Source organism: Cyanistes caeruleus, chromosome 10 (assembly GCF_971803275.1).
Source record: "Cyanistes caeruleus chromosome 10, bCyaCae1.hap1.1, whole genome shotgun sequence".
In the NCBI taxonomy this organism is placed as follows: Eukaryota; Metazoa; Chordata; class Aves; order Passeriformes; family Paridae; genus Cyanistes; species Cyanistes caeruleus.
The window spans coordinates 6,070,729-6,096,187 of record NC_141710.1 but is presented as its reverse complement, the minus strand read 5'-3'; the positions used below and the strand labels follow the sequence as shown (position 1 = coordinate 6,096,187).

The following is a 25,459-nucleotide window of genomic DNA, read 5'->3' as shown; positions in this document are numbered from 1 at the left end:
TATGCATCTTTTCCATATCTTTTTTTTTTTTTTTTTTAATAAATAAATAAATAAATAGGGGAGAAAGAGGCAAAGACAAATTTCAGTGACAGCCTAGTTTCCCATGCAGGCATCAAGCCATATCTACTGTGTATAAATTGAAAGAATGTTTAATCACCTTTAGAGAAAATGGAATGAAAGCCCTCCCTCCGCAAAAAAAAAAAAAAAGAGAAGTGGACGCATTTTGTAATCAACACACAGTGGCAATCTCAGCTCCTAACAAAGCTATGCAAAGACCTCAGCCTGCTACAACCTCCAGCTGCCATCTGAGCTAAACATGAAAAAATGGTATTAAACATCCCCATGATGAACTAGTTATATATATCCACACACATATTACCACCAACCACAAGAGGGCCAATGATGTACAGACCTTGTCACTTTAAACACTTAACTCTTACTTTCATCCACTACTTAGGCACACCTTGAGCAAACTTGCTAAGTTTTCTCACTTCTGGTGATTTTCAAGCCAGATCCTTTAAGCAAACAAAAAAAAATGTTCCAGAGTTTAGAGCAAGAGATACAAGGAGAGGCTAAGCTGGGCAGGAAACCAATTTTGTTCCTGTATAGCAAACCCCATCCCCCTGCAGCATTTCACACACCTTGGATTTCAAATGTCACCCTACAAATTAAAATAAATTGATGAGAAACCCACACAAAGAAAGAGTCCCTTTCAAGGCAAATGCTTCCTCAGTAAACAAAGGAAAAGGTTTCTCCTCACCAAGGCATCCAATGGCTGTTTAGCAAGCTCTGTAGGGAGAAGTTTCCCTTGCTTTGCCCCACAGCTCTATCTATAATCATGAATTATATATAGTTTAATCTCCACTAATCTTTGAGCAGAAGCACTGAAGAGGAAAAGGTAAGAAAAACAGAAAATTAAGAAAAACTAAGGAAATGGACTATTTTGTTCTAAATCAGAGAGAACTTAATATACTTTCAAAAGTCCTAAGGAAGAATTTTAAAGACCTCGATGAAAGAGGATGAAACATATACCTGACAGTTACTTGAACTTGCAAGACCATACTAAAGTAGCCAAAATCAAATTTCACATTCTTAGTAATTAAAACAAATAAATGAAGAGAGAGGCCAAAGGGGAAAGCACAGATCATAGTGCCCAGCTCATCTTCATCTGTTACTCTGAACCAATGCTTTCCCTTCCAGGTTTAAAAGGAAAGATATTTCAGCACAGAGATGTACCACCAAAGCCTTCAGCCACTCAGCTCTCACAATTTGTTCCATGAGACTCTGACATCTAGGGTTGTTTTTATTTTAATGAAGTACCTATAGATTTTAAAAAACTGACAATTTTTTTCCTACATTCAGGTACAAGGAACTCCACTTTGTGAGAGAACTTCATTCAGACAACTGGCCTTAGCAGAGATACAGTGGTGCTTAGTCTCAATTCCTTAAAAAAAAAACCCAAAACCTACTTTACTCTCCCTTTTTACACAATTTTTTTCCTCAACTGAGTAAAACAATAAGGAAAAAATTAATTAAAAAGACCACAACTGCCTACTTAAAAGCATTTTTTTCACTTATATAAGCACAGAGATCATAGTTTTAGCTTACTGTATGTTTTAGAAAGGCAAGCAAAAATGCTAATAGGAGCACCTGAGGATATTTTACAACCCTCAAGGTCAACACCTGTCAGAAAGTGTCTGCAAGATTCCAAGTTTCTTCTGCGGTATAAATTTTTTTTAAAGTACCCTGTAAAACAAATCATACCTGTTCCAAAACCACATTTTAATTCTATGCTCTTGCTTTGAAATAAGAGCTCAAGAAACCATCCAGAAAAAGGCTCCAAAAGAAATACAGCAACCAGATCTCCCCAGGCATGTTCTTGTATCCAGGAGCTAGGAGAGCCTGAAAAGCTCATAAAACCATTCAACTCCAGTGTTTACACACAATATTGCTAGATACTGAAGCAGGTTATCAAAGTATCAACATAAAACGTGACACCCAACTTCCAGGGTTAAAATTCTGCCCTCTCTTTAATTTAGCTGACTATTAGACAAACTTTTTTTTTTCTAAATCACACATTCATTGGGAAATTAACACCAATACACAAGCACTGACATCAACTGAATTGTAAAACTGCATGAACCTAGGGAGCAAAGCAGGTGCAGAAAGGGCCATGGACACTCCAGCATTTCTGCTGGCACCCAGGATTATTTAGGTTTTCACACCAGCATCAGCTAACTGCTCAAAGGATACCTATTCAAATGCACGGCAAGAAAACAAACACCTGGTAGTAATAATGCTCTTAGTATCTACTGCAGTCACCACCCAATAACAAAATTTTAAAATACCAAAACGAAGCTTTTGTTGGTGACAACTGCAACCAATTTTGTTTCCAAAGGTTTTCAATTATCACACTGTGTATCAACCAAATGCTACATTCACAAAACGGCAAATTAACTTTTATTTATTGGAGTTTCTTAAGAACAAAAGCAACCAGCAGTCATAAGAAAAAAAAAATTCACACGTACTTTCCAGGAACTTGCCCAAATCAGCTCCTGAAGCAAGAAAATAAAATGAGCAGCAAGAAGTTAGAGGATAATCAGAATTCAAAAGTCTTTTCCCCGCCCATCCAAGCAAACAGATATTCAAGAATTACAGTAAAAGCAGCACACCACGAACGTTGAACTGAATGTTACTGGGGAAAACGTGGATTTTTATTCCAGAAGCACTACTTGGCAATGCCTCCTTTTGGCCTACACCTTGTCCCAATTCAGAGTGCAATCAAAGAGAACTGCAAGAACCATAAGTACTCTGTTGACACTGAAACTACTTGTCTTGGATCAATACCAAACGTACACAATTCTGATCGATGCTCTCTTCAGCCTGCCAAGGCCTCTCCAGTCAAACACTGCCGGTCACCGCTGCTCCCAACACCCTGCTGCCTGCGCGGGGGAAGGCTCGGAGCTCCCTCCTTCCTCGGCCAGTGTAACCCGACAGGGCCGGGCGTGCTCGAAGCGGGGCTCACCGCGGCGCTCCCGCTGGGCTGGGAGGGGACGAGCGAGTTCACAAGGGTCAGTGCGAGGGGAGACGGCCCCGGAGGGCGGTGAGGAGCCGCGGGCGCCCCGCCGCCGCCTGACAAGTACCAAGGACCCACACGGAGACCTCAAGGCCCGCTCGCCCCAACTCCAACGACCCCTGAAGAGGCCCATAGGGAGCGCAGGGGGGCCCTCCAGGCGAACCCCCCCCTCCCCCCGGGCGGCCTCGCCTCCCGGTTAGGCCGCGGGGCGCCTCGGTGCTGCGGCAGCCGAGGCGGACGGGGGCCGCCGGCAGAGCCGGTGGTCGGACGGGGCGCGAGGCGGCGGGGGCGTGGCGGGGCCGGCCGGGACAGCAGCGGGGCCGGGCGGCGGCGGGACGGCGTTACCTGCGCTCCCGGGCGGAGAGTCCCTCACAGCCGCGGCGGCTCCTCAACCCAACAACACAAGATGGCGGGTGCGCCGCCACGCAGCGTCACGTGAGGGCGAGGCCACGCCCCCAGGCCCCGCCGCGGGACCCGGATGAACAGCGGCGCTTCCCGCCCACTGTCTGTGTGACGTCACCGCGGGGGCGGGCCTCCAGCGCCCCCTGCTGGAGGCGCGAACCCGCCGCAGCGCCACCGCCTCCCCTTCACAGCTCTGAGGGGAGATGGAGCCCCTCGCCTTGCCCGAACCCCCCGGTAATCAAATCACTGCGTCAGGTCCCCTTGTACTTGGCACTGGTAAGGCCACACCTTGAGCCCTGTGTTCAGTTTTGGGCCTCTCAATTCAGGAAGGATATTAAGAGGCTGGAGCATGGGTCAATTCCCCAGCCATTGAGAAGCTGAGGAAGGGTCGCCAGTCCGAGAGGAGCAGCTGAGGCAGCTGGGGGCGGGGCTCAGCCTGGAGAAAAGGAGGATCGGGGGGCCCTTCTTGATTTCCGCAGCTCCCTATGACAGGAGGGTGCAGCCGCAGGGAGGGGCTTGGGCTCTGCTCCCGGGGAACGAGCGACAGGACAGGAGGACATGGCCTTAAGCTGCAGCAGGTTTAGGTTAAACACTGGGAAGAAATTCTTTACAGAAGGGGTGATTAGACATTGGAAGGGGCTGTCAAAGGATGTGGTGGAGTCGCTGTTTAGGGAGGTGTTTAAGGAACGCCCGGACGTGGCAGTCAGTGCCCTGGTCTGGTTGACGAGGTGGGGATCAGTCAGATTGGACTCGATGATCTCGGAGGTCTTTTCCAACCTGAATGATTCGGTGATTCTGCTACCCTTCCACCCCTGTCACACACACACACATACACATAGGCAGCCTCAGCAGCGCAGTGTGGGCTCCCAGCCTTATCTGTTTCCTCTGCGTGGCTCCATGGGGCAATTCAGCTTTATCGGTGGCCACAAAAAACTCTGTGAAAAGCCACCGTGTGTGAGCACTCACAGTGCCCAGGCACCGAGGGCTGGACCTGCTCTCGCCCGGGAGAAGCCCCGAGGACACTTTGCCGTGGGGGTCACCCTGGAAGGCAGCGGCAGCTGCTGCTGACAGAAAAAGGGAATTAGATGATACATATTTTAACTCTTCTGATGGAAAAATCAGGAGCTCGAGGCAAACTTTCTCCAGCTAAAAATACCAGTTTATTTTTAGTCCCCAAACCCATATTAGTACATGATGCAGAATAGCCCCATGTGGTTCCTTCAGCCAGTAGTAAAAAAACTATTCTTGGATGTTAGGCACTGCTGAAGGTATAGCCGTTTTCAGCTGAAACAGTTTCACTCTAATCATGATGTCAGCCACAACGAATGTAGCTTTCTCCATCCTCTTCTAGGTGAATAAATACTTGTCATTGTGTACTGAATGACAGCCAAAAATGATGCAACAGTGAATACTAGTGATTTTTCCGAGCTAATGGGTTGAAAGCCTGTAATTCTTGGGGTTTATTTTTAGCTTAGAGCTACATAGGACTACCTCACCCGAAAACCTTAGAATGGAATTTCTCCATTAGGAGACTGGTATGGAAAAGCAAAGCTCCCTAGAAAAGGGCTGGCCTCTGATAAGCTGCATTCAATCCCCCTGGTTGTTGTCACACAGCTTGAGCCAATACTAATAATGATAAAGGGAGGGAGGGAGGCAATGCTGCATTTCAGGCTGTCAGTGAGAATTTCCAATTTCATTGCAGAAGCAGCTGTGCCTTGTTATTCTACTTATCAAATGTGAGTTTGAGCACTCAAAAATATTTTCACATGCTCTAAGACAGCCTTTATCTGAGATGGGAGATACTTAGCACTTGTAGAATTTTTTTTATCCCAGTTAGCACAAACATTATATTACTGAGACAAAAAAAAAATAAAATTTCAAGAATCCTCTGAAACATGCCTCATCTGCAAAACTTGGCATTTTTGTAAAATACCTTAAGGGAACTCAGATGACAATCTTTTGGTGATAGCAGATGCATCTTAAATCTTCCACAATTCATTCAAGCAGAACAGGGAGAATCTCATGAAAATTCAAGACTGTACCCGTGTGGTAAAATTCCTGCATGGCTCAATGACAGAATGTCAGCTGATATTGTGTAGGTGTGAAATCACCCCAGCAGCCAGTCTGGGTACCAAGGGCATTATGTACTTCAGAATTCTGGATTATTGTGCCAATTCATCCACACTATTAAAAACCCAGTGCAGGGAAACAAACGATAAACTTTCCTTCCTAACCCCTTGTTTTCAGCCATTCTGACTTGGAGGCAAGAGCCCACCTCCCTCAGTACAGTGGTAGAGTTAAGAACAAAGAACACAGCTTTGAAATGATAAATAATGATCACAAAGCAGCCCAAAAAGATGTGCCATAATCATGTTTCCCCTTGCCATTTCTGCATTGTTACTTGAAGAAGCTCCCCTTTTTGTTGAAATAACCAGTGATTTTGTCTGGGAAGAGTCAATGTATTCTCAGCAGCCTGTTTTCCATGTCCTCATTTGTTACATCCCTAAAAATAATGGCAGCAAAGCAGGCAAACAGCCAACTGCGGTTTTTAGTCAGTCACTTCAATGCATCTGTCACCTCAGGTGGCTTGTGCTGAAAGACAGAATACCACAAACAAGCTGCTACTTCTGCAACACTCAATTACTTTTAGATGTCTTGGATTTATTTGGATGCTCCCATAAAGTTAAAATGTTATTTTGTCACCTTAATCCTCACAGATAAACCCTGAACCTTGAGCCAGGAGGAGCTTGATCACACCATCTCTTTCTCTCCACTGTGACCACACCGACCTCTTCAGGTGAGACTTCCTGCTGCCATGAGCTGTCCCCTGCAGCCAATGGCAATGACTATGACAGGAGCATCCTTGAGAAATCCACTGCAATCTGAGCATCCAGACAGGCTGAACCCAACCTCTATGCTGGCTGAAGTGCTAGTGACTCCTCCATTGTACTTTGCCTACTCTGGGAAATGTGAAACAAAAACCCTTCAGGGATCAAAGACTACCTGAACTTTCCATTCTAGATGAGTGACTGGAAGCAAGTATTTGTCCCTTCTGAGGAAGACCACTAAGTGCAACAGGCTTTTCATCAAGCTCCTCTACTTGCCATCACAGACTTGAGTCACTTGGGGCACATCAGAAATACCAGACAGGCATTAATGTACCAGCAGACATCACTAGAGAGAACTGGGATTGTAAGGACCTTTGAGAACCACCTGTGGTGACATCAGGCATAAAAGGACAGAGAATCAAGGATTGTAATACACAAATTACAGGTAAATACAACCAAGTGTTGTCACATGGTTTTAGGTGGGAAATACAGCTACACAACTCTTTAGTACTTATGCATAACCTAATGACACTGTTACCCAGTCTAATAATTGCCAGTAAAACAGAACAATTTAGAAAGCAATTCATTTCCCAATGTCCATTTTAGCAAAGCTAATTTCAAAACACACATTGCTGCAACTTCCAAATAAATGCACATGCAAAAGCACTTATTGCTCACTGCACTGAATGCAGATTCCAACTAACAGCACCTATTTGAATTGAACAAAACCAGAGACAATGTTCATTTCCTTACTGAAACTTGTCAGTTGACTCAGTTCTATTAAAACAACTGGAAAGCCTTTTTCCACTCTCCTCTCCTGCAGTCCTGTGCTCTTTAGCCAGCTGCACATGCAAAGCAGCACAACTCAGCAGTGCTTGCTATGTTGTAAAGAAAAAAAACAAAAAACCCCACAAAAATCAAGAGCTGCAGTGTCACAATTTTCCTGGGAAAATAGGGACTAAGGAACCTTCACCCTGATTTTACCTGACCTCTGAGACCTGAGGACTCATAGACACAGTGAATGTATTAGCACAGAGCAGAGCTGCATGGGATAAAATATTTATGGTTTCTATTTCATCACTGGACCTGAAATGAGGCATGGTTAAACCTCTTCCTGAACCCTCTCCTCAGTGTGGCCATGCCAGCAAAGCTTAGCAGATCAGCAATAGTAGAAACAAAATGTTTAGACACGTTTTCAGATATCCGTGTATTTTCCTTTTTTCTCCCTTAAAAAAGGCAGAAGCAGGAAGTGCAAAGGGAATTCTAGCTGAAGTGACCTGCCCAGCTCCCAGCTGGGGCACTATGGGGGCTGACACAGAGGCTATTTTAAGATAAGGAAAGGCTCACAACCTTCAGATGTCAACATTTAGCAGTGGGCAGAATTTCAAGTATTTACACAGCCATGTCCCTTTCTGAGGAAATGCAAACATGAACGTTTTTTACACCATAACTGCTGTGCAGAACAGGAAGTGTTACCAAGAAGGAGCTGAATTCTTTTCCCACTCATCCAAGTCAGGATGACAAGCTTTGGGGATTACTACTGTAATTTGTGAAAAATACTATATTCAAAGACCTGTAATAAACCACAGACAAGACTGGAGATAACTGCTTTATTTTTACATTTCAGCAACAGGAGAAATAATTGAAGATGAAATTACCTGCTTTGTTGTAAAGTATAAAAACATTTAATTATAAATATTTAGCTAAAAAAGCGTGATTTATAAAATATAATCTGTGAAGATATATACACAGTTTAATCGTTTAGCAATTCTTTCACCTGACATTAAAGAGTAGAGGTTTTTCTATTTATTATTCCATGCTCACAGTTTAGTGCTCACAGTTTAAGAAGCAAAACAGATTAAGTGAAAAGATGACTGGTGAGTTTTGTCCTGGAAAAAAAAAAAATTAACATTTTGCCACAAATTTGGGCAATAGCAGAGGCAGAATTTGAGCAAATCTATGTCTTTAGAGAGGTCTCTGAGGGAAGTTCCCCTGCCATGACTGACCATGTTTATATCCACACAAGCAGTGGGTATCTCAACACTTGTGGTCAAGTTTCCTGTGTTTCCAAGAGAAAATGGCTAATAGAATAATGCAAGCCCTCAAGATTCAGTTCAGTTAAATGCGCTCACCTCTCTGAGCAGGGGTTGCTCAGTATGCTGTGCTGGTGTCCTCTGTTGTACCTCTAATGAAATCAGTGTCACCTTCATGTTTCAGGCTATGAGCAAATTTCCAAATAGAAAACCCCAGTGTGCCATCCAATTGCACTGTCCAGCTGACAATACCCCCTAAAAACAGATACAGCTGCCTAAGGCTGGAAAATAACAGTGAAGCTGTACAGTACACTAAATGTGATGGAATGTGAAAGAAGATAAATGGTCAGGCAACTCCGTTTTCTATTCCTTGTTTAAGAGAGCCAGCTTTTTCCCTTTTAAGTCTTGGGAAATCTCGCCTCTTATCAAAGGGCTTGTTACTATGGCACTTCAGAGAAGAGAAACTGGAAGACTCTTCAACATGCTGGGTGGCAGAAAATGCTACAGGAAATGATAAGTGAATTTGATCCATATCCCTAGTAATTATCTCTCTTCACAGTGTTTTCACAGTGCCTGTGGCATGGGGCTTTGAGGAATAAGAATAGGGTGACAACACCCAACAGTAGTACAAACATACAGAAGTCAAGCTGTATTTTGTACACCCTGATTTACACAAGACCTCACTACTTGCCTGTCAGCAAGGAATGAATTAATACAGGATTAAGAGAAAAAGGATGTATAGGAAATAATGAAGTAAGCAAACATGACACTTGTCAGTGCTCACCCATGATTTGCTACCTGCTGTTTCTACTTTAGGGTGATGTGCTTGTAACAGTTCAGAGCAAACAGCCTATACACAGCTCCTACTATTCACATCATTATGAATGCATAGTAGCTGTAAGAGTTGTGCCCTTAGGAGTTCAGAAGGATCTTCAAGAAAGGAAGGCTAGCAAAGCTGTGATGAGTCTTAGGCAGGATCCAAACAGTTCTGTCCAAGTCAGAGCCCTGATCTGGGAAACGTACCAAGTTGTGTGCAATTTCAGAACACATATTGGCTGGTTGGTTACTGGGTAAATGCAGATTTTAACTCCCTGAAAGCTGCTCGGCGGTGCTTCCTTTCCTCCTCTTCCCGCTTTCGCTCATCCTGCTCAGCTTTTATCTCTGCTTCAAATTTACTGGCTGAGGAGAGGGCTTGAGCCTTTATGAGACAGAGAGAAAATAAACAAGTGTCAAGCCTTGCATCAGAGGGAGAGCCAAAACCTGAGCTACTCCCAGATGAGCAACACAGAACTGCTTGCTGTACCTCCCAGTGCTTGCTGGGATCCTCTGTCAGTACAGTTCAAGTATTAATTACACTGCAGTGCTTGGGTATTTACACCCCATACCTGTTACCTTCCTTGACTTTAACATCAATAAAAGAAAGGCCACTTACTAATAAGTCACTAGCAAGTGACCAAAACAAGGCCATCAGTTCTGGGTCACATATATTATTTCCATATGCAGGCAGCAGGGCATAGGCTGTGAGTATGCAGTGGAAGAAACTACTGCAGAAAACACTCTGAATCACAGCCAAATCTGAGAACATCATACTACACCATGGATAATCTGGAGATCAAAGAGACATTGTTTACTTGCTGGCTATTTTTCCAGCTTTCATCTCAGTACATCTGCTGTGCAATAGCTGTGTTAGGCTCTTGGGAAAAAACTTCTTATATAAACAAGCAGGATTATTTTCTCTCCAACAGAGCTTTCAGAAAGGGTGCTTTGTCAGCTTCGGATGGTGTACAGCTCTTTCTGCCAACCCCAGGACCCTGCAGAATGATTTTGAGTCCAAAGGTTACAGAGAAAGAGATGTCTGAAATCCTATACTCCAAAACACTCCGTTCACCACTAAACTCAGAGTGTTCTGGTTGAGGGAGGGTTTGCAAAATGGGAAAACACTGTCCTTATTGCATTAGTTTTCAGGACACTTTTGTCTTTAAAAGAGGTCAGCAACCTAGTCCCAGCCACAGAGACACAGGTCAGCCAGTCAGCTCTACCAGGGTAAGATCCAGAACACAGACTGTGAATTACATTGCTCTGGTGTGTTGACTGAGCCACAGAAAGGCTCTAGCAAGAGTCCAACAAAATTTGAAAGAAAACTCAGCTGCAGCTGAGTTTTTTCATATTCCTCTGTGCCACACCATACCTTAGCTTCAAAGAAGTTCTTGGCTCCTTTGACCCCCTCAATGGACACATCTATCTCTGAGAGCTTCGCAAGAGTCAATAGGCCGCTGTCCTCCTCAAGTTCCCCAGCTGCAGCTTTGTGGAAAATCAGCAGGAACTAGCAAGACAGAGAAGAGATATTCAGGTTTTTCTCTGAGGCTCAAACAATTTAAAATACAAACAGCACAATCACCTGGAGAGGGATGGAATTCACATTTCAGCAAAGGAAACCAAGTCTATAAAAAACAAGTGGTACCAAGGAGTTTGTGCTCTAGTACACAGTCCTGTTACAGACTAAAAGCAGTAGGAATCTCACAGGAAAAGAAGGTTTCCTGGGAATCAGAGCCCTGGGTAAAGCACAGTTCTTACCAAGTCTGGGCTGCTATGTGGCCAGAGAAAGGAGGCCACCTCTGCACCTGCCCAGTACAACCGTTGGGCAGGCTCAGATACAGCTCTTTATGTCCCCACACCCTAATGGTGTACTCACAAGCCCTCCACTGGCTTCTCCAGTGTTCTACGGACCTACGTCACATCCCATGACAATGAAAGCAGGGCAAACACACCTCTGGTTCACCTCAGGCTCCCTGAACCAAGGCATCAGTGCAGTCCTTTTATAAAGAATAGCAGCCCAGGTGTGTGCATGCCCTTGTGACAGAGTGGCTTGAACAAGTGTCCACAGAGCAAGATGGTATGAAAGTTCTGTCCTGCACTGCACAAATCCAGTGTCACTACAGCACAGTATGTATTGGGAAATGAATTGCAAAGGAAAGCAAACAAAATAAGAGTTATATCTCATTCCACAAAAGCTTAATTTTTGTTTTTGTTTTAAAGAAGGAACAAAACCTGTCTGCTTAAAAATCAAGACCTCTGCACCACCATCCACCTGCCAATCAAACTCCAGGTTAAGATGTAAAAGCTCTAGGTGTACTTGCAGAGGTCCTGTAACTAACTCCCTGCTATTCTTAGTGACCCCAGGAGGTGTCTCAGTGCTCGAAACAGCACAGAGAGAACAGACACAAGAACAAGCCAGGTACAAAAGGAGCACAAGCAACAAAGCCACGCCAATGCAGCACTTCAAGCCAGGCCAGAGGGCTGCAGATACGAGGTAGGGTTGTCCTGAAATCCCTTTGCACAGGAACATCAAATATCTCTAGGGCTGCGCTCCTCAGACTGCCAGGCTGGGTACTCTGCTGCTTCCTATGGAGAGCCCTAGCTGTCCCAGAGGAGGGCAGCAGAGTCCCAGCATCCACACTGAGCCAGCCCTGCTTCAGCTTGCTCAAAGAAGCTGGTGGGAATGCAAGAGTTTGGGAAGGCCTCCCATGAGGAAGGGTGTGGAGATGACAGCAGTGCTGGCCGCCTTCTTGCACAGGCAGCTCACCAGGCACTGCTCCATGCAACAACATTTTAACCTGTGAGCACTAAGCACAGGGCAAGCAGAAAGCAGGCTGGGCTTAGCAAGGGAACTTTTCCTTCTCCAAACACATTGTAGTTGGTTGACCCTGGCTGGATGCCAGGCTATCAAAGCCATTCTATCATTCCCCTTCTCATCTGGATAGGGGACAGAAATTATAATGAAAGTTCTTGAGTTAAGGACCTGAGGAGATTATTCACCAAAATACTGTCATAGGCAAAAAAGGCTCAACTTGGGGATATTAACTGAATTTTTTACTAGCAAAATTAGAGCAGGGTAATGATAAGTAAAATAATTCTTAAAGACATCTTCCCCTCACCCCTCCCTGCTTGCTAGCTTCTACCTCTTCTCTCCAGCAGTATAGGGAGATAGGGAACGGGGGTTATGGTCAATTCTTCACAGGTTGTTCCTGCCACTGTGCAGGGAAAAAAAGAGTCCTTCCCCTGCTCCAGCATGGGCTCCTCTATCCACAGGTCTGCAGGTCTCTGCCAGGAGCCTGCTCCAGCGTGAGCTTCCCATAGGTTCACATCTTGCTTTCAGGCAACCACCTGCTGTGGCATGGGTGTCCTCCATGGGCTGCAGGTGGATCTCTGCATCCCCATGGACCTCCATGGCCTGCAGGAGGACAGCCTGTTTTACCATGGTCTTTACCATGAGCTGCAGGGGAATCTCAGCTCCAGAACCTGGATCACCTCCTGCCCCCCTCTCTCCACTAACCCCATGTCTGCAAAGCTGTTCCTCTCACATATTCTCACTCCTCTCTTCTCTGGCCGTAATTACGTCTGCATGATAACTTTTTAACTTTCTTAAATATGCTATCACAGAGGCATTACTATCATCCCTGATTGGCTCACCTTAGTCAGTGGCAGGTCTGTCCTGCAGCTGGCTGGCTTCGGCTTACCAGACATGGTGGAAGATTCTAACAGCTTCTCACAGAAGCCACTCCTTGTAGACCCCCTGCTATGAGAACCTGGCCATGCAAACCCAATACGCACATGTAAGAAATAAATGATTCACTGCCAAACAGGCAAAGCATCCTGCTTGGAAAGAAAACAAATCCTCCCCAAGACATCCTCTCCCTCCGCTCAGATCCACTGGGCTCTAGCTAGTTCCCCTTTGCCACTACCAGGCACTGTGACACAGAGGGCTGGCAGCTAGGCTGGAATTAGTCATGCTTCCTCCTGCTCCACCCTTGAAGTCCCACTTCCTGGCATTGGAAAAGAGCAGTGGAGGCAGCACAATCCTGAGGTCTGATACAGCTGTCACCTGGGGAGGGACTGGGTCATGAGTACAAGTGAGCATGAATCATCCTGAAACTAAGGGATGCAATCGTCTAGAAGAATATCGGCTGTTGTGGCCAAAAAGGGCAGGCTGAGTTTAAGGAAACTTGGGACTAAGACAGTGGTTAGGGTGGACAGAGCATAATGTCAGTCCCAAGGATCTGGCAAGGTGGACTATGGGAGATCATGCTGGTTCACAGAGGAGCTCAGCAGCAATCACTCCAGCACACAGCCTGCAGCCCACCTTACCTTGAGGTACTGGTCCTTACTAGCTAAAGAACACCAGCAATCTGCATTCAGCTCCTACTGCTAGCCTGTGTAACACCCTTGCTGGGCCCATGACACACCATGTACAGCTAAGTCTCAAGGAAATGTCAACAGAGAAGCACGTGAATAATGTAGGTAGGTACCTTTCAAAACTCTGCTCTCAAAGAGGACAACATGACCCACACTTTCCAACCCATTAACCTGGTAAATTGTATTTGCTTTCACATCCTTCATGACCCAAGACCTACCCCACAAAGCCAGGCTGGGCATCATGAAAGGAAAGGCGTGGGACTGACAGTCAGCAGCAGCCTTGCAACAGCAGCTTGCCAGAAAAGCAGCACTATGGAAGGATGTGGTTTGCACCAACCCTGGTAGCATACATATCATGTGGGTCAACATTTCAGCTGGAGAGGGTGTAGGGGGCAGTGGGTGGATTTCTGTGGGTTCTAGGTAGCAGCTCCAATTACCCATTACTATCCCAGCAATTAACTCTAGTTTCCTGTGGTAATGATGGAACTAGACAGTCAGAGGTGTAGGGTTTTTTCCTCCCACTACACCTAATCTTTTTAAGCCTAAATTTCATTGCTTGAGTCACAACAGGAGTCTTGTACAGTTAATTGTTAATGTATTGGTGGATGTTCAAAGGTCAATGTTAAAAGGCAGCTTTCCTAACAGGGCCTGTGGTTTGTCAGCAGCCTGCTTGCCAGGAAGCAGCTTATCTGGGATGGGAGGACACTACTCAAAGCAGTAGAAAAAGGTGATCTATTGCAAGTGAAAGAGATCCCTACCAATTCTCTGGCCAGGCCACAAGAAGAGTATGATCAGGCAGGTATGCCAGGCCTTGGTATTCTCTGGGTAGGCACAAGAACCCTCCAGTACTATAGTTGCACCCTACTGTGTTCAGACACTCATTTAAACCAGGTTTCTCCTGGTATCATCTGAATTACTCAAATCAGCTTAGTCACCCCTCCACATGCTTGCTTGTCACCACCAATGAGAAGCAGAATGGGACAGGTCTATGGGATAGTTGAGGCCTCCTAACCCACCAGGGAACCTGCTTCCCTTGTGAGCCCTCTGCCTGAACACAGCAGCTGGACAGGGCACACCTGCAGCAAGGCAAGAAGCATCCTGCTCCTCTCTACCACAGGAAGCTTTGGGTATCTGCCAAAACTGCTGTGTAATTTGTCCCCAGAGCTCTGCCAGTGATACTCCCTCATTCCAAACCATCAGCCACTTAAGCTTGCAGTTGCATGACCATTGTTTTCCCTTCTGGCAAAACACTTCAACAGCACCAGCTGCTGCATGCCACATGCCAGGGGCTGGCAGCACAGGCACCCCTGCCTGTGCTCCAAACAGGTGGCAGCAGAAGAGGAGCTGCTCTGCCAGTTTGTGTCATACCACTCATGCTGGGACATCATAGCACTTTTCAGGCCCTTGAGGATAAAGGCATTTCTCTTCCATGGGAGAGCCCCTGCAGCAAGCCTGGAGGCTGTCCCCAGCTCTTCACCCAAAATGAAGGGTGGCCCAGAATGCACACAGACAGAGGGCTCTTCAGCCTACTCAGTGATTTGGCAATCAGTGACCTGAGGCCACAGGCACGTGCTCTTCCTGCTACACTGGATTTTTTGCTACCTCCAGTTCACCTCTCACCGGGCAGCAGAGAACTCAGGGACAGGCTCTCATTTCTCAGATTTGCATATCCTTCCCCTTCTCTTGTAACCCAAGTCTTTGGTCTCTGTCTTTTCCTGCTGTCCTCTTGCACTGAAATAAATCAAACAAAGCTCTTGGGGCACAAAAGCAGAGGAAGATGGTGTGATGTGCCAGTGGAGAGAGATGGTGCAGCAGCTCTGTGAGTGACAGTCACCCCTCATGCCCCAACCAGCCCAACCAGTCGCAGGCCTTGGCTGCTCATCCTCCCTCCCAGCACTGCCAAAGCTCTCAAACTCCCACAATGGAGAGCTTGATGTTCTGAGCCCTACCCTGTAAGAGGCGTGGTGAGAGCATCATGCCTGCAGAAACAAGGGAGCCCAGCTGCTCGGGGCCCACCACAGGCATCCCACAGGACGGCAGGAAGCAGCACAGCCCTCAAAACCAGTGCAGGACATAAGAAGTGCTGCCCCTCCTCCTTCTACCTAAGGGGCTGTGGGTTAACACAGAAAGCCAGTGTGACATTTGCTTGTAACCAAGCTAGCTCTCAAAGACTGAAAGAAGGAAATGATGCAACAGGAGCTTTTGGTACCTGGGTTCCCTCTTCCTCCTGAGATGATTTGGGTACCCCTAAGTACATGCAGGTCACTTCTCAAATTTTCTCTCTTCCTCTGCCTGGAAGAGGATCCTGGCCTGTCCTCACAGTGGTAACAGACAGACATGTTTGAGCAGTGTCATTGCTGAGCCAGTGTGCAGTAGCAAACTGCTGCATCCACATGTTTATTCCTTGTTGCAGGGAGGTGACCACCCCTCAAAAAGCTTGCCATAGCTGGTCACTGCATGATGCAGAGAGGGTCTCAATACAAATTGGAAGAGAGAGCCTTTTGTGGCCCATGAGATAAGCTGCTCCAAGTAGAGCTCCTGCACTGCACCTAAAATGAGGCCTCAGCTGCTGCACCACAGGAGCCAAGCAATTAGACCTGGAAACTGAAGGGACAGAACTCCATCTAAAACAGGGAGCTCAGTGAGCACTCCCAGCAGCTGCAACAGGACTCAAATGTGTTCCCAAAGCAAGCAAGGAGGTTGGAGAGCTTTGGCATCGGGTACCATGACTGTCATGTGGAGATGGAGGTTAACAACACTCCGCACCCTTGGCATGGGGAAGCTCACCAGCTTTTCCACTGCACCCCACCACAGGAAAAACACAGAGGGGAGAGGGCTCCCTACATCCCCCAGGGTCCAGCTGCCTCCTCCTTCAGCCCTGCAGCCACCCTCACCTCACGGAAGCTGAGCTTCCCGTCAAAGTCTTCATCCACCTCCTTGATCATGTTCTTCAGCCCCAGGTGGGTCTGTGGGGCTCCCAGCTTTTCCATCATCAGCTTCAGCTCCATCAGGTCGATATATCCATCCCGTCCAGAGTCATACCTGCAGGGTGCAAAGGGGAAGGGGGTCAACCATCATCATCCCCATACTCAGCTCCCCAGAAGAGGAACCGTGCACATGGATGAAGTCACTGCATGATTCAAAGCTCAGGGGAGAGGGAAAGCTGCATGACATGGCCAGTGCTGAGATATATTAAGCTCAGGGAAGTAGCTGTCAGCTTTCAGAGCTGTTTCTCGAGAAAGAGAAGTACTTAAGGGAACTCAGACCAAATGACCCACACAGAAGGAGCACAGAAGAACTCAGCTTATCTCAGTGGGATTTCCATTTCGCCCACTTGCCTGTGCAGCACAAAGGTAACTTGCACACAGCTTACACCATGCACCAACAACATGGTGAGGCAAAGGCATGCACAGTCAGCTGCTGCCAGGTTTCCTGCTAGTTTCATGGAGAAACAGGGAACAGAGACCAAGCAGACCCTCTTGGCAGAAAGCAATCTTTCTTTGTAAGCAAAACTCCCCCCTCTAGCTGTTAAGATCTTTCCTGTCCAAAATGCTTTTGTACTAAAACAAGCACCGTGCTTCAGGACAGCTGTTTATTCTGCGTCCCCAGGCAGAGCAGAAAGACAGTCCCAAGGGAGCATAGCAATCCTAGCCAGGGCTGTGGTACCAGGGCTGCACCACAGGGCCAGGCTGGCAGAAGAAACCAGTGCCCACCTCCAGGAACAAGACTAGATTGGGACCATGCTCCCAATGGAGCACCAAGGACTGCAAGAACTCTTCAGAGGAGAGCACCAGTGCAAAGGGAGGAGTGCTTTAGGGATGGGGAGGCAGTGAGCGATCTGCTGTGCACAGCCTGGGACTGTGCACCAACTCCTCCCAACATCTGCTGTGGGTGTGGGTAAAGCATCTGGTCCATCCAGCAACCAGCACTTCACACCCACCAGGGCTATCACCAGCTTTCAAAGTCCAAAAGCTGCAGGGATGGGCACTCTGTTATCAGCTGGTCAACAGCCCTCTTTCATCCGGATCTTGACATCAGGGTTCAGCACAGAGCTCTGGCTTCACAGGAGAGGACAGGGAAGGGTCTCCCAAGCTGGGCTCAGCTCTGGCACACAGCCTGCCACTGCACCCCTGCCACCATCTCAACCCTGACAGAGTTAAATCCTTTCAACCATTCAAAAGGAAACCCTAGGCACAGTGCTGAAGCTTTCCAGTGGGCAGGAGCCAGTCAAATCCTCCCACCCATCATCTTTCATTGACTGTTAGCTCTCTTGCAAAGAAATGAGGGCTGTAGCCATCTCAGACAGAGATCTGCACAGTTGTGGTTACCCTGGAAGAGAGCCCTTTCCAGCTGAAAAACCTCATAGCCACAGAGGAAGCTGTGGCAAAGGAAGGCACGAACAAAGCCACCTGCCCAAAACTGCATACAGGCCTGAGCAGCACAAGGCAGAGCTGCAGCCAACATCTCTGCTTCTGCCTTCATGAGCACAGTCACAGCAGACTTTTCCCCCAAACCAGGGTGGTCTCCATGACTTTCCAGAGTCCCACCACCCCCACAACTATTTCTGATAATCTGTAGCTATTAGTTTCCAAGGGTCCCAGGATTAAGAGACTCCCAATGACAGGGATGTAACTACCAGACTAGATTGGCACAGAACTCCTGTTACCTATCTGCCTGCATTCTCTGTACACCCAGCAAGCCCCATGAGCCCACCAAGCTGAACTGCTTTCTGAAAAAATAGGAAAGAAACCTCCATCAGAGCAGAAACCAGGTCATAAACCTGGGATATCACAGGGAAGAAGTGCAGCAAGGTCTGCACAGCAAGGAAGGTGTCAGTTAATTAAGGCACATTCACAGCATTACCCAGACCAGAGCTGAGATGCACTTCCAAGACATCACAGAAGCATAGTAAGTGGAATATTTAATTGTAAATTTTCTTTTTTTTTCAAGTTCAGGAGAAAGGGTGCAGAGCTGTCACTGCTGGAGACATGGTGCTTTTGATTAGACACAGCAGCAAAATGTGCAATAGCAGGGAGGCACCTGGGGTTGGGTTTTTGGGGGCCCAGCAGGCTCATAATGCCCTTTGGCTGGGTGCAGAAGCAAAATAATACCAATGTCCCCTCTAAGGGCTGCTCATCTGGGGTTGGGATACTGCCCAGCCCTACATGGAAGCTCTGGGTAACAGAGATGAAGGCAGAAGTAGGACACAAGCCCAGCCTGTGCCTGCAGTGCTTATCTCACCCTCCTGTTATGGATATTACCTGCAGGTAAACATTGGCCCAGGGGTGAGTACATTGCCCTGAAAGGGTTAAGCATGGGGCACAGCTTCAGGGCTCATCCCTGCAGAGAGGCAGGACAAAGCCAGGATTGTGTGAAATGGGGTCTTGCCAACAGCAGGCCTGGCAGAGCAGCACTCTGTACCAGCCACACAATGGGTGTTGAGCATGCTGGGCCGGAGTACAGCTGGTGCTGAGAAGCACCCAGAAATCAGGTTACCAGTCCCCTGCACTCAGGGACAGCCAGACAGAGGGGCACTGAAACTCAGTGGCAGCACCCTGCAAACTGCTGCGTTCCCTCCCTGCCCCCTCGCCTCTTAAAACAGCTGAACTATTTTAGGACCTGGGTACAGCCACTCAGCTGCTGCACAGCCAGACTATTTAGGGAGAGGCATACTTATAGGGCATCAAAAACAGCACAATTCAGTCCCCACCACCCTCCCCCAGCAGACCACAGGCATTCAACACTGTGGGGCACAATGCAGACTGCATCCTTCTAGTCAGTTGATGCTCTCAGCACACCTCAGTCCTACCAAAGACCCACAGTCTGCCTTTTGAGAGATCATAAAACTCCCCTGTCTGCCTTTTGGCAGCCCCCTTTCAGGGCCCTTGGCTCAGCCAGCCCCAGATGCCTCACACATAGCTACCAGCAGCACAGCCCTGCCCTGGTGATGGACAGCCATCACCTTCACAGACAGAGCTGGAAGAAGGCGCCAGGGCAAGTTAAACACACCCCAGCATGCAGGGGAGCCATTCCATCCTGTACTCCAGGAGTGGCATGGCAAGAGCATGAAACACTCAGGTGCCTGGCAAGCCCCATCATCACCCAGTGTACTGTCCTGCCGTGACACCAGAGCTTGCTTCCTTCAGGCTCAAAGCTCCCTGGGGCATGAGCCAAGCCTCACCTGAGTGATGTGCAGGCATTGCAGACAGAGAGGAATTGTGCCAACAGGCACAGACATCTCATGTCACAGGAAGGCCACTCCAGCAGCAGGTCAGTGCCACGGCTACAGCAGATCCCACCTGTGACAGCTGGGATGCCGCAGGCAGGTACAGGCCCCATGGCCGCTGTGATAAAGCTTTGCCACGCTGCTGCCACAGCAGTGTTCCTGGCAGCAAATCAGATACAGCAGTGGCTGCCAAAATCTGCTGCAACAAGGATGCACCCAGATTCTCATGCTGGCTCGCTTCCACCCGGACTGCGGAGCGTGCCTGGCTGCTGAAGCATTGGGAGAGGAAAGCAGAAGACAAAATCAGGGGGAAGGAAGGAATACTTGCTGAAAAGACTTGCTTAAGAGCATGAAGTCTGTTACACAATTACAATTACTGCCCAAATACAAGCATTGCACTGGTGTTACACAGGTGCTGGGGGGGTTAAATCGCAAAAGAAGGAGGGATCAGGAAGGGAGGAAAAAGGAGATGCCAAGCACTGCATCACCTGTAGTGACTCTGCAGTCACCTTCCTCTAAAACTCCACTTAATAGGACAATTGAATGAGAAAACACAGATCCTGAAGGATCAAAGAGCAGTTGCTAAACATTTACATTCCTTGAGTAAAGCTGGAATGAAAACCTGCCCTCCCTGTACATGTTTGCTGCACCTTACCTTGCTTCACATACTATGGACACCTGTACTTTGATCTGCAGTTCAGTTCCTATATGCTGCAATGGCTTAATTGAGGCTTTGAAATAAAGTAGTTGGAATAATGATGCTGAAGTAATAATCTCCTCTTAAATATTTCAAATCCTAAGTAGCACTTTATTCCCTCTGAGCATTGTGTTTCACCTTACATGGAGAAGGTGGTGCCAATCTCTGCTCCCTGATATCAAGTGATAGGATAAATGGGAATGGTTCAAAACTGCCTCAGAGGAAGATCAGACTGGACTTGAGGAAGCCTTTCTTTAAGCCTGAGATGGTTGTCAGACCCTGGTACAGCCTTCCTAGAAAGGTGGTCAGTGCCTCAAGCCTGTCAGTTTGTCATTTGGACAATGGTCTTAAAAACAAGCCTTAACTTTTGGTCAGTCCTGAAGCAATCAGGCAGTTGAACTAGATACGATCATTGGTGGTCCATTTCAAATGGAATATTCTGTTCTGTTGCCAAGAGTTTGTTCCAAGAATTGGAAACAATTCCTCCATACCAGGGTGGGCACAGGAACAGGCTCCTCAGCCACATGCAGCTTCATCCTCCCCAATCCAGGCAGAAGGAGTTCTCCTGCTCTTCAAGGGACATGAGGGCAAGATGAGAGTCTCCTCCACTAAGATATTCTCCAAGATGCTGGGCAAGACCCGCAGGCCCATGCTGAGTCCCCACAATAATAACCTTCCTGCCCACTGGAAGTCCAGAAACAGCTGGTCACAGACCAGAGGCAGCCAGTCACATGGAGCACATGACAGCTCTAGAGAAAGCAGGTCTGCTGAAGCATGTCAGGTGAGGCTGGGGCACCTGGCAAAGGGGCTCCTAAGTGGCTCCAGGAGGACAAGGGGACATCACTGCCTCTCCCATCAGCCAGATGCAAGGAACTTAAGCAATGTGTGGGCAACACATGAAATTCCCTAGATATAAAAGGCAATAGCAAGACTGGAATTTCTCCACTCCCTCGCACCCCACAGATGAAGCTGCTGTCTGTTTTCCTCCCCCTTACATTTCTCAAAAAGGTCATTCCTGCCAGGCAGAGCCACACTGCCAACTCTGCCAATTTCCTGGACAAAGATGGCACCAAGGAGGGCTGTGAGTCTCCAGAGGCCTAAGAGTTCACTTAGACAACTCAGGAAAGAGAGGTTATCGTGGTTACCACAGTCCTCACATATTGTTAGAATAGGCAGCTAATTAGGTCACATTATAATTAACCTGAGCTCTAGACTTCCTGGTTTCTGCCAAAAAAATATCCATCCTGAGAGCTGCCTGCACCCAGCACTCCAGCAGATACCTGCACTCCATCTCTAGTGGAATGGGGCCAAAAAGGAGAGATGCTGATAAGAGGAGGCTTGGACAAGAGAGGGGGAAAAGTGAGCCCAACTGTGGCAGCCAGAGCAAAGGACATTATTTCTGCTTTGGAAGGATGCTCCTGGCATAGCTAGCAGCACACAGCCCCAGATGGAGAACTATATTTTGGGAAGTCCCACTTTCAGACAAGTTCTTTGCTCCCACCCTGGCAGTCACAGCCACCATCCATACCATGGGATGCTGTGACAGGCATTCAGGGCAGCTGCTATCACTAAGACATCTTTTCAGCTGGAGCACCATGACCCAGCCCACATCATGCACAGGACTACAGACTCAAATTTAGTCTAAACTAGAGATTTAAAAGTCCCACTAGACGGATAAGAATTTTTTTTTTGGACAGGAATTTTCCTATTGGAAACCTGGCATCCTATGGCAATGAGAAGATAGTAAAGGAAAAAAATAAGCCTTTGAGAGAGGGATGTAAGAAAGACCCTGAGCTGCAGTGGCCAGGGCCAATAAGCCATACAGAAAATTAAAACCTTAATCACATTAACTCAAGCTCTGACTGACAGGAATTAAGGGGAACATTTCCTCTCCTCATGGAGCACGTGATGTCATCCAATAGAGACAGGTCACTGGCAGCAGATGGACTAAAGACCAGATCCTCTTCCACTGCAAACCTCAGGTGCCTGTAACAGTGAACACCAGGACAGAGTTCTCTGGCTTCATGTCCAAGAAACACAACAGGGGAGCATGCAGCCCACCTTCTTCCCCCTTTGGCATCAGCAGTTCCTACAGGGTATGCAATGCTTTCCAGCTACATTGACCAGCTGATTAGCATTCAACTGCAAAGCCTAGCTTTTCCTGCTTACAAGGCTGGCGTTTAATGAGCTCATTGTTGAAAAATCAGGCTGCAATTCAACTCTTCCACTTCTGATTTCCCAAAACCATCGCCATTCCTTTCCTCTTCCCTACTGAGGCAGTGCTGCTGCCCAGTCCAGGCTCTCACCCACAGATTTCAGGCCTTGCCGGCATTGTTTGTCCTCCAATCCTCACAGCACCATGTATCAGCCTTCCATAGAGGGGGACCCCCTTTAAGCACAGTCAAAAGAGACACAGGAGAGAGTGGAGCAGCAGTCCCGCCTGGACTACCTCGCTTCCCACACCAGCTGCCAACACAACGCTGCCTGTGCAACAAAGAACTCCAAACTCCAGTAAGCTCACAAAAGCCCATCGCCTGGTCTCCTGTGGCAACAGCCCGGCTGGGACAGGCAACACCCCGCAGCGCTGGGAGGCAGCAGCATTCAAGTAACTCTTGATCTCCTCGCAACAATTCAGGGTGCCCAAGGCAGCTTTCAGCTAGGTGAACAATGATCTGACAACTTACTAATCTCACTTCAATCACCTCAGTAAGGTGAAGTACACCTTCACACCTTGCTCTGTGGTCCTGCCACCTCCTGTCCACAGCAGCTTTCTCCCAGTCTGGCAGCCTCTCATGGGGCTCTGAGGACACGGACACCAAGGAGCCCATGGGTCTGTGGTGCTGGAGGGAAACCTGAGCGCAGACAAAGGTACCCAGACACAGCCTAACTGCAGGAGCGAGGACATGGTCTGGAGGAGAGAAAGGGGTACGATCATGGTCTCGGGGAGGGCCAAGCCCTTCTGCTTACAGGAGCAGCTCTCCCTGCTGCTAGCAGCAACTTGACTTTAACACAAACCTTCCTGCTGGGAGGGGAACCCCATCGCAGCCCCCACGAAGCGGGTAGAAAAAGGAAACTGTGCTCAACCTTTGTTTGGGTGCATGGTAAGAAGCACCAAACCTGGAACTGTGCGCGGAGCTAGGACACTGCCAGGCAGAAACAGCAGGACAGCTGGGGACGTTCAGGGTCGCAGATGTCTCAGGAAAATGCCCAGCACCTCTGCCAGGCCCCGGGACACAGACCCACCGGGTGCCCCAGGGTGTGGGGCAGAAAAGTACTGTGTTCTCACAACCCCCCGTCCCACCCAGAGCGTCCCGCAAAGCCATAGCTCCTGGGTGCCACCACAAACAGCCACCGTTCCAATCCCAGGCAGAGCAGAGCCCGTGAGCTAAACGCAGGGCTGAGCCCCAGGCAAACTCTACGAGTCCCCCGGCAAAGCACAGGGACAATCTGGAGATCAGATGGCGCTGGGAACGCGCCGCGGCTTCCTCCAGCCCGACCGCAAAACCGCGGAGAAACGCGAGCATGCCGCCGAGAGCGGGCAGCCCTCCTCCAGATGTGCCCCCGGGGGCCGGCCCCGGGAGGGGCTGCGCGGAAAGACAGAGCCCCGGCCCCGGAGCCCACGGGCCGGACAGCGAGCCCCCCACCCCGCTCCACCCCACTCACAGGCGGAACATGCGCTCCATGTCCTTGATCTGCCGGCGGCTGAACTCCTTGAACTCGGTGTAGGGGTTGAAGACCGCGGCCCGCCGGGGCTGCGCCGCACCCTCGTTGATGTCCTGCCGCCGGCACAGCTTGGCGCTCAGCTCTGCGCCCGCACTGGCCGTCAGGCAGCTCCGCTCCTCCAGCTCCCCGGCTGCCACCGCGCCCTTGACCGCCTCCGCCTCGCCCTCCGCCGCTGTCCCGCTCTCCTCCAGCTGCAGCCGCCGCTGCAGCTTCTGCGCCAGCTCCTCCGAGGCCATGGCCCGGCGCTCCCGCCGGCTAAGCCGCGATACCGCCCCCTCAGCCCTGCTCCGCTCCGGCCAGGGCCGCCTGCCCCGATGCGCAACTTTATTCCCTCACTTGGCGGGAGCGGGGCGGGACGGGGAGGGACGGGGCGGAGGGAGGCCGGGACGAGGCGGGCACTTAAGGAGGCGCGGCGGGGTGGGGAGGGGGATTGTGGAGTTTGTCGCCACCATATGCGAGGATTTGGTGTGCCGGCATTCCCCCGGCTGATCTCTGACGTGTATGCTCTCCCATAGAGCAGCCACCTCTACCTAGGTGACCTACGCAGGCTGTCTCCCCACATCCTCATGCAGGGAGCCCCCCACTCCATGGGTACTCTCCAACGCATCCCTCAATCGAGGGATCGAGGGGGTCCTCGCCAGGTCTCCCCTGTACCCCACAGCAGGGCGCTGCACTGGCCCTGGGATGCACAGACCAAGTGCACCCCACAGCGCTGCCTGCTCCGGTCCGTCCCGGGGGGCGAGACGAGCCCCGAGCCCGACTAGGAGCCTCCCGCGCCCGGGCAGAGCAGCGGGATTCCGTCGGCTCACCAGGCGCTGCAGAGACGACAGAGACCAGGCTTGCCCGGCACCAGGCCAGAGGGACCCCTTAAGCCCCTCTATGCGCCTCCCTTTTCTTACCTCCTTGGTCTAAAATTAGCCTAGGACAAAGCTCGGCTTAGGCCTGGATTCTCTCTCCTTCCCCAGAGAACATGGGCAGCAGGCTTCCCAGTACTTCCCAGCACCCAGCCCCCCCTTCCCAAGGCCAGTGCCCAATGCCATCCCTGCTGCCTCCCCGGCTCTCGCAGGGGCGTCCGGCCCGACCGCAAGGACTGTCAGGCCCTCGCCTGGCTGATGTGAGCCTGATGGCGTACCCGACATGGTATTAGGGCTGGCGTGGGGCGGTTTAGGTGGCGGCTGATGGGATTTACCCACCGGGGAGGAGGGGGAGAGAAAAGAACCAGCTCGGACACGCCGCCTGCTTATGTCTCCCGCGTGCCCGAGCCTGTGCGTCACAGGCAAC

The 25,459-nt window shown here is 49.2% G+C and overlaps 2 protein-coding genes and 1 long non-coding RNA gene across 36 annotated transcripts in view; 1 reads left to right on the top strand and 2 right to left on the bottom strand.

Annotated features, from left to right (window-relative positions):
* Window positions 1-3,782, bottom strand: part of GIGYF2 (GRB10 interacting GYF protein 2) — a 73,018-nt gene extending 69,236 nt beyond the window's left edge. For 21 of the 33 annotated variants that reach the window (XM_086844445.1, XM_086844446.1, XM_086844447.1 and 18 more), the window contains exon 1: window positions 3,422-3,782. The gene's annotated coding sequence lies outside the window, so the exon portion shown is untranslated. Of the gene's footprint in view, window positions 1-2,528; window positions 2,556-2,856; window positions 3,044-3,421 lie in introns of all 33 variants that reach the window. The other 12 variants (XM_086844448.1, XM_086844460.1, XM_086844462.1 and 9 more) reach the window with 3 other exon arrangements.
* LOC111933686 (uncharacterized) lies at window positions 3,624-7,911 on the top strand. Its single transcript, XR_002866834.2, has 2 exons — window positions 3,624-3,754; window positions 6,196-7,911. It is a non-coding gene; the product is annotated as an uncharacterized LOC111933686 (long non-coding RNA).
* EFHD1 (EF-hand domain family member D1) lies at window positions 7,903-25,457 on the bottom strand. 2 transcript variants are annotated; one of them, XM_086844565.1, is made up of 4 exons: window positions 24,119-25,457; window positions 16,427-16,574; window positions 10,528-10,662; window positions 7,903-9,537 (listed from the first exon to the last, which is right to left on the bottom strand). In XM_086844565.1, exons 1-4 carry the CDS (start codon window positions 24,412-24,414, stop codon window positions 9,403-9,405), a joined length of 714 nt encoding a protein of 237 aa, XP_086700691.1. In that variant the 5' UTR covers window positions 24,415-25,457; the 3' UTR covers window positions 7,903-9,402. The 2 variants fall into 2 exon arrangements, with proteins under 2 accessions (XP_086700691.1, XP_086700692.1); XM_086844566.1 differs by having other exon boundaries at window positions 19,714-25,429.
* Window positions 25,458-25,459: the final 2 nt, after the last annotated feature.

Coding starts and splice junctions, on each gene's coding strand:
- EFHD1 (XM_086844565.1), bottom strand. CDS start 24,414: ATGGCCTCGGAGGAGCTGGCGCAGAAGCTGCAGCGGCGGCTGCAGCTG. Junction 16,575..24,118: donor ATGGAGCGCATGTTCCGCCT/GTGAGTGGGGTG, acceptor TGCACCCTGCAG/GTATGACTCTGGACGGGATG. Junction 10,663..16,426: donor GGAAGCTCAGCTTCCGTGAG/GTGAGGGTGGCT, acceptor CTGTCTTGCTAG/TTCCTGCTGATTTTCCACAA.